At 52.5% G+C, this 11220-nt stretch overlaps 3 protein-coding genes across 3 annotated transcripts; 2 read left to right on the top strand and 1 right to left on the bottom strand.

Annotated features, from left to right (window-relative positions):
* Nucleotides 1–188: 188 nt before the first annotated feature.
* QC762_702870 (uncharacterized protein) lies at nucleotides 189–2117 on the bottom strand (the record flags this gene model as incomplete). The annotated part of the gene is made up of 1 exon (XM_062893141.1): nucleotides 189–2117. One exon carries the CDS (start codon nucleotides 2115–2117, stop codon nucleotides 189–191), a length of 1929 nt encoding a protein of 642 aa, XP_062739020.1.
* A 969-nt stretch (nucleotides 2118–3086) lies between these two features.
* QC762_702880 (uncharacterized protein) lies at nucleotides 3087–9592 on the top strand (the record flags this gene model as incomplete). The annotated part of the gene is made up of 4 exons (XM_062893142.1): nucleotides 3087–3849; nucleotides 3965–3987; nucleotides 4054–8670; nucleotides 8734–9592. The coding sequence occupies exons 1-4, from the start codon at nucleotides 3790–3792 to the stop codon at nucleotides 9590–9592; spliced, it is 5559 nt and encodes a 1852-aa protein (XP_062739019.1). The 5' UTR covers nucleotides 3087–3789.
* Nucleotides 9593–10570: 978 nt separating this feature from the next.
* Nucleotides 10571–11203, top strand: QC762_0105980 (uncharacterized protein; the record flags this gene model as incomplete). Its single annotated transcript, XM_062884258.1, has 2 exons — nucleotides 10571–10661; nucleotides 11031–11203. 2 exons carry the CDS (start codon nucleotides 10571–10573, stop codon nucleotides 11201–11203), a joined length of 264 nt encoding a protein of 87 aa, XP_062739018.1.
* Between the last annotated feature and the right edge of the window lie 17 nt (nucleotides 11204–11220).

Below are 11220 nucleotides of genomic sequence, written 5' to 3'. Positions count from 1 at the left end.
ATTAAACATTATTATTTCCCAATACCATTATGTATAGATATCCGTATCCGTTTTGTTCTACGTTTACGTGGCCATTTTTTTCGTCTGTGTCTACGATCTACAACCTACCACAACCCATTGAGAGTACAACGAAAGAGAGATTTGTGTGAGAAAAAATGGGGAAAGAAGATGGAGTAAGAGATGTGGAACTACCACATACTCGAAGCCCTCGTCATATTCCCATTCTTCTCAATCCTCTCAATCACCCTCTCCAGATCCTTCAGCTGCCTTTGATTCAGCTTCTTGATCTTGCTCTCCACCTCCGGGACAATCCCATCCCGCAGGAGGGTGTTGGCCGTCTCAGGCTGAACAGCCGAGAGGATATTGTCCTGGATGTAAGAGGGCTCGTCGGCGATAGCCGCACCGATCTCCTGGGTTTGAGTAAGGGTGAGATTGGGGTGGGTGTTGAGGAAGCCGACGATGGAGGTGGACATCTCACGGCTTCTAAGGCGCGTGCGAGGTCCGGGGGATTGGAGGGTGGTGGGGAAAATTGTGGTGGTAGGAAGGATGCGCTGCTGTGGGTTAGTAATGACCGGGTAGGTGTTGAAGTTGAGCGGGAAGCCGGTGAGATTCCCCATCTCCATCTCCATCCCCATCATGTTGAAGTCAGGGATCTGGTAATTGAAGTTACCCATGACAATGGGGTTGGTGTTGAGGTCAGTATTGAGGGGGATGTTGACCGGAGTAGGAGTAGAGTCGACGGAGGTGTCGATGGAAGCAACCTTACGACCCCTAGGCCTCTTGGTAGGCCTAGGGTTGTAAGTAATGCTATCCTGAGTGTCGCCTTCCTCCTCCTTGTCATCATCACGGGACCGCCGCTTGTTGACGTTGTTTTTTCCATCCCGCATCTTGGCTTTGATGTGCATGAAACGTTCCAGGTTACCCTTGTGAATACCAATGTGTGCACCACCGCGGTTCTCACGCATATTCACCCTGTGAGATACCTCATGGGAAAGGTGGTACATGGTGAGCTTGTACCCGAGGGTAGTGTGATGAGAAGGTGGGCTAGGGATATGGAAGCCGTCATGGTCAGCCTGTGCCATAAAGAGTAGATCACAGCGCTGCTTGTTGTCCCGAAGCCATTGATAGTAGGCATTGAGCATCTGGGGGTGATCGCGGAGTAGAGACATGGGATTTCTGGACTCGATGGGGAAGGTCCGCACATCGGGCTTGATTTGAAATCCATGCTGGGCAGCGCCGTAGTGAATAAGGTAGGCAAGATCAAAAATCTTTTCGAAGCAGTGAAGATGCATGTAGCCTGCATTGTGAAAGGGATCGAGATGGAGACCGGTCTTGTCGGAGAACTCATCAAAGGCAATTCGGAGAAAACCCTTCCAGATAGTGAACTTACCGGGGCAATGCTTATACCGGCACTTGGCGGAGTTACCGCCCATGGCGTACCGGCCGTTGACCTGAGAAGGTGAGTTCTGGATCCAAAGGGTGAGTTTTCTCTCCGGGTTGGGGCACTCAGTACCCTTCATGAAGAGGATGAGTTCATCCTGGGTGAATCGCTTGGCCGGATTCAACTCGACGTAATACCTGCAGTACTCAAAGAGATGTTCAGTAACCCTAGCGTGCTTGATAAGAGGGCCCCAGGCTTGAACAGTGGGGGGCTTCTCGTAGATGTCGGCAGGGTCCTCGTTCTTAATCTTTCCGTCGTTCCTGCAGCTGAGAATGATCTTCTTGCCCTGGCGAAGCTTGTCGGACAGGGTTCGAGGCTTGTTTTGAGGGCCCATGAGGTTTTGAGTTGCGGGGGTTTCAGTGACGAGGTCTTGGGTGTTACCGGAAACCGGGGAGGGAGCCCTAAAGATATCGTAGAAAGAATTCATGGCGTTAGAGTTCCACACCTGCTGAGCAGTGTTTTGAATGATGGTGTTGTTATCGGAACCAAAGATGAAAGTGTTCCGCTGAGCAGTTTCAGTGGTGGGAGGGTTCTGGGCAACCTCCGGGAGTGTGAGAGTAGGTTGAGATGTGGTCTCCGATGAGTCCAAGTCCGGGTAGATCGAGTCATAGACATCGTCAACGTAGTTGGAGAAGAGGTCATCATGACCATACTCTGATCCGAGGGTGGTATCCATTTTGGTGGTTGATGGGTTAACGAGTGTGAAAAGTATCGCCTGCAATACTTGAGAGGGTGTTCTAGTTGATGATGATGAGGATTTCGAAAAGCACAAGAAGCTGCGCCTCGAGATCCCTTGAATATACAAAAAGAATGGAGAGAAACAAATGATATGAAGCGAATACAATCGAGTTGTCTGGGGGAAGTAGTCGACTATTATATGCACAGCAACACACAGGACTTATACCTGGCACAAAGACGAGGACATGAAACTTGCTAGACTATAGCATCAAAGGCGTGGTGGTGGTGTGGGCTAAGAATGGCATTGTAGTCGAGAAAAACTCGTGTATTTTTAGTCTAGAGACAATAGGAACCGCGAGAACAAAGCCAGAGACTCGGCTCTCGGGTACCCTTGACGGCTTGCCTTGACGCTTAAAATAAGCTTGCAAGCACAAAGAATGTTGGTGATGAACAGGAACGGGTATCGATTCTGGAGAGGAGTTAACAAGAGTTTTGCAACTTCGATCTCGATATGATATTGTGATGGAAGGGAATAGAGTCAGTTGAATAAAGCGTGCTCTCAACATGTAAAATTTCAGAACAGGTCTGTGAGTTTGCGTTTATATCATCATGAAATGTTGTGATGTCTGGGGGGCAGAAACTGTGGAAAAGAAAGAACATACCAAGAGTGGGCAATACTGCAAGTGACTATCGGGTTAGCGTGATATTCTAATCACAGACATCTTGTGCCCTTCCGTATGTCATGAAGAGCAGATGCTGCGTCGAAAAGTGGTTTTCTGGAAGAGAATGGATTTTGCAAAAATTCTTGATCAGAGGCTTTGGAAGTTTTGCAGTCGGGAGAGTGGCCCCACTTTCCGCGTGGGTTTTCCTACCGGATCGGCTGTTCTTTGGCGCCGAGAATGAAGTGGGGCAAACTGTAAACCCCGCCGAGAGAGACTTGAAGACGCGGGGCCGATGGATCGAAGCCACCTACCAAAGCTAGAGTACTCTCTACCCATCGAATCCTAACAAAAGCACTGAGAAATAGATAACTGGAACGATAGTGAGGAGACTAATAACCAACAGACAGAAAAGTGTTGATCAAAGTCCATGGAAAATCAGTGTACTTTAAGTTTAATTAGCAAAGCAGGACCTGTCAAGAACTCTTGGCAGACCCTGCGCTACAAACGGGGCGGGTCAGGGGTTTGCGGGCAAGTGAACCAGGGATCGCTGGTCAGCTGTTGGAAGACAGCCCCGCCATCTGGCGACATGCCCGCCGTGGATTGGAGACGGCAATGTGTTCCTGGGCTTCCATCCAAAACCCAACTACGTCACACGTCACAACCCTGAAGAGCCAGTCGAAGAAACTCGGCCGATCAGAACCCCTATACAGGCCAGTATACACGAACATCCACCACTTGGCAGTCCATACAGATAGTGTACACTACACATACACAGAGCATCGGTTGTAGAGTCCAGGGTTAGACCAAACAACACAACACGACCACATCTGACCTCTCTCCACCATCATTTGCGCTCATTAGCAGTTGCACATTGCGGCCGCTTGGTCGGGTGAGACTGCAAATCTTGCACACGTATACGGATACCGGGCGCCTTCTCCGGCTCAACGGCGCGCGCGCCTCGAAGGCAAACGATCCATTCCATATCGCATACGCCCGTCTCCCACAGCCATGGCTGGACTCAGTCCCGAACTGCAAGACAAACTGGAAGAGCTCGAGAGGGAGCTGGAAGTGAGTGGCTCTTTGAATTGGTGATAGGTTCCACTGCCTGCGCTGCGCAGTCTTGTGATGGTTGGTACCAGATTCTTGGGAGTAGCTGCTGACCATGTCTGTCTCTGCTTATCAGGAGGGCGACATCACGCAAAAAGGGTAAAAAAAGCTGTCCGTATAAAAGTTGGCGCCGGCATCGTGTTGACCGAGACATCTCCCTTGCAGGTACCAAAAACGACGCACCCAACTCTTCTCGCAATATGGAATTAGCGACCTGTTGCAACAAGAGCCACGAGCGGGCGGGCTTCGGATTCATTCACCCGACGACGACAACAACTACTACCCACCACCGCCTCATGTCAGCGACGATGGGCATCGGGCCGCCTCTCTGGCGGCTCTGAATGCCAACTCGTATCACTCGCCAGCGTCCATATCCCCTGAGCATCGCGTGTCACCAACAGACAACCAGCCTCAGATTTCTCCTTATCTGAACCAGGTTCAGTCTCCGTATCTGATGAACCCAGATGCCCATCCAGGGTCGTACTTGGGCTCTGATGATCCAATAGCCGACAGCCGTCCGAGTATGCGCCAGCACGACTCTCTGTTTCTATCAGCCGCTCCCATGAACGACACCTCCACTCGTTCGGGGACCATGGTCTCGGGCGATTACGCTTTCAACCCTGAACAGCATGGCGTCTACAGAGATGGGCCACCACAACAAGCGTACGATGGCAGATCTAGGACACTCCTAGAATCTCAAGCCTACTTTTCCGACTTTGCTGGCCAACAACAAGCATACGATCAGCAGGCGCGAGGAGAATATGGCGGTCCACAACGATACTCATCTAGCGATGCTTTTTCTCCAACAGTAGCTGTTGCGCCTCCAATGCTAACAGCAAGCGATCTGCCTCCACCAGATGTGTTGAACCATTTGTTACCCCTCGAGCCACGTGATGTTCCGTTTGCCATCCACGACGCACATGATGAGCACACGCCAATGTCCAATTTTGAAAACATTGCCGCTGTGCTAAGGCACCGAGGCCGCACAATAGCCAAGGCCCCGGCCTACTGGGTGTTGGACAGCAAGGGAAAAGAGACGGTTTCCATCACGTGGGATAAGCTGGCGTCGAGGGCCGAAAAGGTGGCACAAGTCATCCGTGACAAGAGCTCGCTATATAGGGGCGATCGTGTCGCGCTTATATACCGAGACACGGAAATCATTGACTTTGCCATTGCTCTGCTTGGCTGCTTCATTGCAGGCGTCGTCGCTGTACCCATCAATGACTTGCAAGACTATCAAAAACTGAACATGATTCTTACTCAGACGCAAGCTCATCTGGCTCTGACTACAGACAACAATCTAAAGACGTTTCAGCGCGATATCACCGCTCAGAAACTTACTTGGCCAAAGGGGGTCGAGTGGTGGAAGACCAATGAGTTCGGCAGCTATCACCCAAAGAAGAAGGAAGACGCGCCCCCGTTGACGGTCCCTGATCTGGCCTACATCGAGTTCTCCAGGGCCCCGACAGGTGATGTCAGAGGCGTGGTTCTGAGCCACAGGACCATCATGCACCAGCTGGCTTGCCTTAGCGCCATCATCTCCACTGTTCCCAGCAACGGACCGGCAGACACCTTCAACAAGAACCTACGGGACAAGAATGGCCGGTTAATAGGGGGTGGGGCAAGCAGCGAGATTATGCTTTCCTATCTAGACCCCCGGCAAGGTATCGGCATGATTTTTGGCGTGTTACTGGCCGTATATGGCGGACACACCACTGTATGGCTGGAAAACAAAGCCATAGAGGTCCCTGGACTATACGCCCATCTGATCACCAAGTACAAGCCAACGGTCATGGTCGCGGACTACCCGGGGTTGAAAAGGGCCGCCTACAACTATCAAACGGACCCCATGGCTACACGAAACTACAAGAAGGGCATGGAACCCAACTTTCAAACCGTCAAGTCATGCTTCATCGACACGTTGACAGTAGATAGCGAGTTCAACGAGCTTCTTGCCGATCGTTGGTTTCGCCCGCTGCGCAATACTCGACCAAACGAGGTCGTGGCACCCATGCTTTGTCTCCCAGAGCACGGCGGCATGGTGATCAGTGTCCGTGACTGGTTAGGCGGTGAAGAAAGGATGGGCTGCCCTCTGAAGCTTGATATTGGGTCGAGCGAAGACTCGGAAGATGAAAAAGAGAAGGAAGAAAAGCCAGCAGTTCCCACGGGGTTCTCCACTCTACTCGGACAAGGGACAGCAACGGCCACACAGCAGCACACCAAGACCGAGCTCAGTGAGGTCCTCCTTGACAGGGAGGCCTTGAAGGTTAATGAGGTGGTGGTTATCGCCATGGGAGACGAAGCCAGAAAGCGAGCTGCCAATGAGCCAGGTACTATCCGTGTTGGGGCATTTGGCTATCCCATTCCTGACGCCACCCTCGCTGTGGTGGATCCAGAAACATCCCTTTTGGCACCTCCCAACACGGTGGGAGAAATCTGGGTTGACTCGCCATCGTTGTCGGGTGGCTTCTGGGCACTCCCGAAGCATACCGAAACCATATTCCATGCTCGGCCCTTCAAGTTCAACCCCGGCGAAGCCACGCCGACCATGGTGGAGCCCGAGTTTCTTAGAACCGGCTTGCTGGGAACCGTCGTTGAAGGTAAGGTCTTTGTCCTCGGCTTGTACGAGGATCGGATCAGACAAAGGGTTGAATGGGTCGAGCACGGTGGAAACGAGGCTGTTGAGAATCGCTACTACTTTGTGCAGCACCTCGTGGTGAGCATCATCAAGAACGTGCCCAAAATCTTTGATTGTTCTGCCTTTGACGTCTTTGTCAATGAGGAACACCTGCCGGTCGTGGTTCTCGAGTCGGCAGCGGCATCCACTGCGCCGGCCACCAATGGAGGACCGCCTCGGCAGCTGGACACAGCACTGCTTGATGCACTCGCTGAAAGATGCATGGACCTTCTGATGCAGGAACACAACCTCCGGTTGTACTGTGTGATGATCACAGCCCCCAACTCTCTGCCAAGAGTGCTCAAGAATGGACGCCGTGAAATCGGCAACATGCTTTGTCGGAGAGAGTTTGACCTGGGAAACTTGCCCTGCGTTCATGTCAAGTTTGCAGTGGAGCATGCCGTGCTCAACCTGCCCGTGGGAGTTGACCCGGTTGGTGGCATCTGGTCCGCCATGGCGTCTGACACTCGGTCCCGGCTTCTCGCGTCAGCGGAAAAGCAGTACTCGGGCATCGATCATCGAGAGGTGGTGATGGATGACAGGACCTCTACTCCGCTCAACAACTTTACCAGCATCACTGATTTGATTCAGTGGCGAGTTGCTAGACAGGGTGAGGAGCTCGCCATCTGCACCATTGATGGGCGAGGCAAAGAAGGCAAGGGCATTACCTGGAAGAAGTTTGATGTCAAGGTTGCTGCCGTGGCTGTCTACCTCCGCAACAAGGTCAAGCTCAAGTCTGGCGACCACGTTGTGCTCATGTACACACACTCGGAAGAGTTTGTCTTTGCTGTGCACGCCTGCATCAACCTCGGCGTGATTGTCATCCCCATAGCACCGATGGACCAGAATCGCCTCTCGGAAGATGTGCCTGCGTTTCTGCATCTGCTGGCAGACTACTCGGTTAGAGCTGTGTTGGTGAATCAAGAGGTCGACCACCTTCTCAAAACCAAGACAGTTGCTCAGCACATCAAGCAGTCGGCCCAGATTCTCAAGATTATGGTGCCCAACATCTTCAACACAACCAAGCCGCCCAAGCAGAACAGCGGCCTGAGAGACCTGGGCATCACGATGGATCCGGCGTGGGTTCAGCCTGGTTATCCGGTGGTTATATGGACGTACTGGACGCCTGACCAGCGCCGTATTGCGGTTCAGCTAGGCCACGATACCATCCTGGGCATGTGTAAAGTGCAGAAGGAAACCTGCCAGATGACTAGCTCCCGGCCAGTTCTTGGCTGTGTCAGGAGTACCACCGGGCTTGGGTTCCTCCACACGTGTCTCATGGGCATTTACATCGGCACGCCCACGTACCTGCTTTCCCCGGTCGAGTTTGCCCAGAATCCTGCTTCTTTGTTCTTGATTTTGTCAAGGTACAAGATCAAGGATACTTACGCCACTCCTCAGATGCTTGACTACGCCATGAGAACCGTGCCGGGTAAGGGGTTCACGTTGCATGAGCTCAAAAACATGATGATATCGGCCGAGGCCAGGCCCCGCGTCGATGTATTCCAGAAGGTACGGATGCATTTTGCCACGGCCGGCCTTGACCGTACTGCCATCAACACGGTATATTCTCATGTTCTCAACCCGATGATCGCCTCGCGGTCGTACATGTGCATTGAGCCCATCGAGCTCTGGCTGGACCGCAAGGCTCTGCGTCAGGGTCTCATTCAAGCCACAGACCCCGAGCGGGATCCCAAGGCTTTGCTTGTTCAAGACTCGGGAATGGTGCCGGTCTCGACACAGATTGCCATTGTCAACCCCGAGACATGTATGCTGTGCAGTGAGGGAGAGTTTGGTGAGATCTGGGTCGATTCGGAAGCCTGCGCCAAGGCGTTCTATAGGTCCAAGGACGCGTTCGACGTGCAGCGGTTTGACGGGCGGACGGTGGAGGACCCGAGTATCCAGTATGTTCGCACTGGAGACCTGGGTTTCTTGCACAGTGTAAGGAGGCCTATTGGGCCAGGCGGCGCGCTGGTGGACATGCAGGTTGTCTTTGTCCTCGGCAACATTGGGGAGACGATTGAGATCAATGGGTTGAGCCATTTCCCAATGGACATTGAGTTTTCGGTTGAACGATGCCATCACAGCATTGTACCGGGTGGATGGTAAAGTTCTCTGTCCACATTTTCTAACCCTTGGCCATGTTTTGCTGACACATCCTTTTCCAGTACTGTTTTCCAAGCCGGTGGTCTTGTTGTGGTTGTTGCCGAGGTGGCCCGCAAGGCATACCTTGCTTCCATTGTTCCTGTCATTGTGAATGCGGTCCTCAACGAACATCAGATCGTGACTGATATCGTTGCGTTTGTCAACAAGGGAGATTTCCCCCGAAGTCGTTTGGGAGAGAAGCAGCGTGGAAGGATCCTGGCTGGGTGGGTCAGCAGGAAGATGCGGACCATGGCCCAGTTCGCTATCAAGGACATGGACAGAGAGTCACTCGGACCATCAAGCGACCACCCAGACTCCCCAACGATAGATGCTCACCGTGCGAGTGTGGGAAGTTTCCGCTCGTCGAGCGGGGCGATCCAACCGGGGAGCAGCTCGTTGAGGAACGTGGAACCGGCGCCGCAGATTCTGGAGCAGCGTGAGTTGGAACTGCAGCAGCAGTATCAACAGGTGCAGTTGTCGAACCCGTTCCCGGTGGAGATGCCGGCGGATGAGAGGGTGCCTGAGATCATGGACAGAGACCGTGATCAGACGCCGACAAAGACCAGGCAGCCAAGACCACCGTTTCAGGATCACGGCTTTGAGCTGCCTGACTTTGATCAGTTTGGGTCTGAGGGGCCTTCGAGAGATCGGACGCCGGCGCCTGCTGGATCCGAACACTATCAGGGAACTGTGAGTATGCTTTCCCAGACTGGGCCGCCACAGCTGAGGTTGCCTGGTGTTGATGGGAGGGAGTCGTTGGATGATTGGAATTTGAGGCCTGGTAGTGGCGGGTTGCAGGGGAATGGTAATGGGCAGCAGGACAATGATGGAGATTGGACTAGGGATATGTCGGGAACGTTGCGGTCACCTATTGGGAGGTGAGGCAGGTAGGAGAGTGATGATGACGACAACTGCGTAGTGAGGGTTTTGTTTAGGGGTTATAGATAGGGTGTATTATCTGTTGGGATTGGGAATGTAGCAGGAAATAAGGTGGCAGGTGTGCTGCCATGGTTATGGGAATAGTTACTGTATGTACACGGGACGGGGTAAGCGATTGGCAGCAGCAATACTCGAATACGTTGATAGAACAGAAGTCTTTTTTTCTTTTTTTCTTTTTTTTTGGAGGCACAGAAGAGGAAACAATGCGTTTCTAGAAGGAGGACTGGATCCCGATCTGATGTCAGAAATTCAGTCTCGCAGAGGCTCGGAACTGCACATCAGCATCGTCATCAAAGCCAATAACGAGCAAGTTCAACAACAGCGCCGCACAGCATAGCATTTCGACAACCGTTGAGTTTTGGCATTTGCATTTTGATTCCCGATCCGGTGTCAGAATTGGATGAAGCAAACCGCATGAGGTTCAATGTGGTATGCTCGAGATAGGGCTGAGGTGCAGTGGAGAGTGGGGATATGCCAGGAACCAGGGGCTCGCTTTACAATGTCGTCCGAGCAATTGTATGTAGCCCTAAGAGTGGATTTCTAATCCCACTTCATCTCATGTTGCGCCAGACACATCATTGGATGATGACTTTGCGACAGGAAGATGAGACGGTTAACGATGCGGCCGCTGTTCATTTCGATAACCGTCCTGGATTTTCCCAGGTTTATGGTGGAGGTGTTGTTTGATGATCCAACATAGTTGTAGGAAAACTTCCAACCAACAACCAACGTCCAAAGCGTTTATGCGCAGCCTCGACTCACCGCGGCTCTCACCTTGGAGTTCGTTCCTGGACCTGCAGGTCCTTCGTTTCGCGCTCCTCTCGGTATCCCGCAGTTGGGTGGATGCTCCATCTGTACGACAGCGGCACAGTCGGTCGTATTTTGCACAGGCCGTTCGTGGCCCCTCTTACCCGCCCCTCGATGCCTCCGCTGCCGAGGAACATGGGGGCCGTCATCCTCTCTTGGGACTTTGACGATTACGGACAAAAAGCACGTCGTCTTGGTTCAGTCAGTCAGTCAGGACTTCTTCCCCTGGGAGACCCCTCTTCTTCTTTTCCCCAAGCCCCGTCTATTGCATCCTATTATCTCAACACGCGCCCGCCGCCCAGACTTTTGTAAGCGCCAACTGCTTCTCAGACTCTCGTGGAGTGTGGTGCCTGCTTGGATGATCTCTTCGTCTCCGTTCGTGCCCCCGACTGTGCCGCCTATCTTTTCTTTCCCTCTCCCAAGACCTACGTTGCCCTTCGGAAGTTGCCCTCTGGAAGTCCGTATTCCTGATTTTGACCTGTATAGGTTACTTGGATTTGTCGTTCGGCCTATCCGGGCGTTTTGTTCTTTCCTTTTTGTGTTTCCTTTCTGTCTGACATCCGCCCGCTCTCAGTCAACTTATTCCTCACGCACATCAAATTTGAAGACCCCCAACTTTCACGCTTGGGGAACACAACACCCCCGCTCAAACATCTTGGATACCAAACCAACAAGCGGCCATACGGAGAGGACTTTGTGGTATACGCGACTCCCCTGATTGTCACACCTAGTAATGCTTGTTCTTGACGACGACAACACAAGTC

Source organism: Podospora pseudocomata, chromosome 7 (assembly GCF_035222375.1).
Source record: "Podospora pseudocomata strain CBS 415.72m chromosome 7, whole genome shotgun sequence".
NCBI classification, from domain to species: domain Eukaryota; kingdom Fungi; phylum Ascomycota; class Sordariomycetes; order Sordariales; family Podosporaceae; genus Podospora; species Podospora pseudocomata.
The sequence above is the reverse complement of the archived record's forward strand: the minus strand, read 5'-3'. Positions and strand labels throughout refer to the sequence as shown.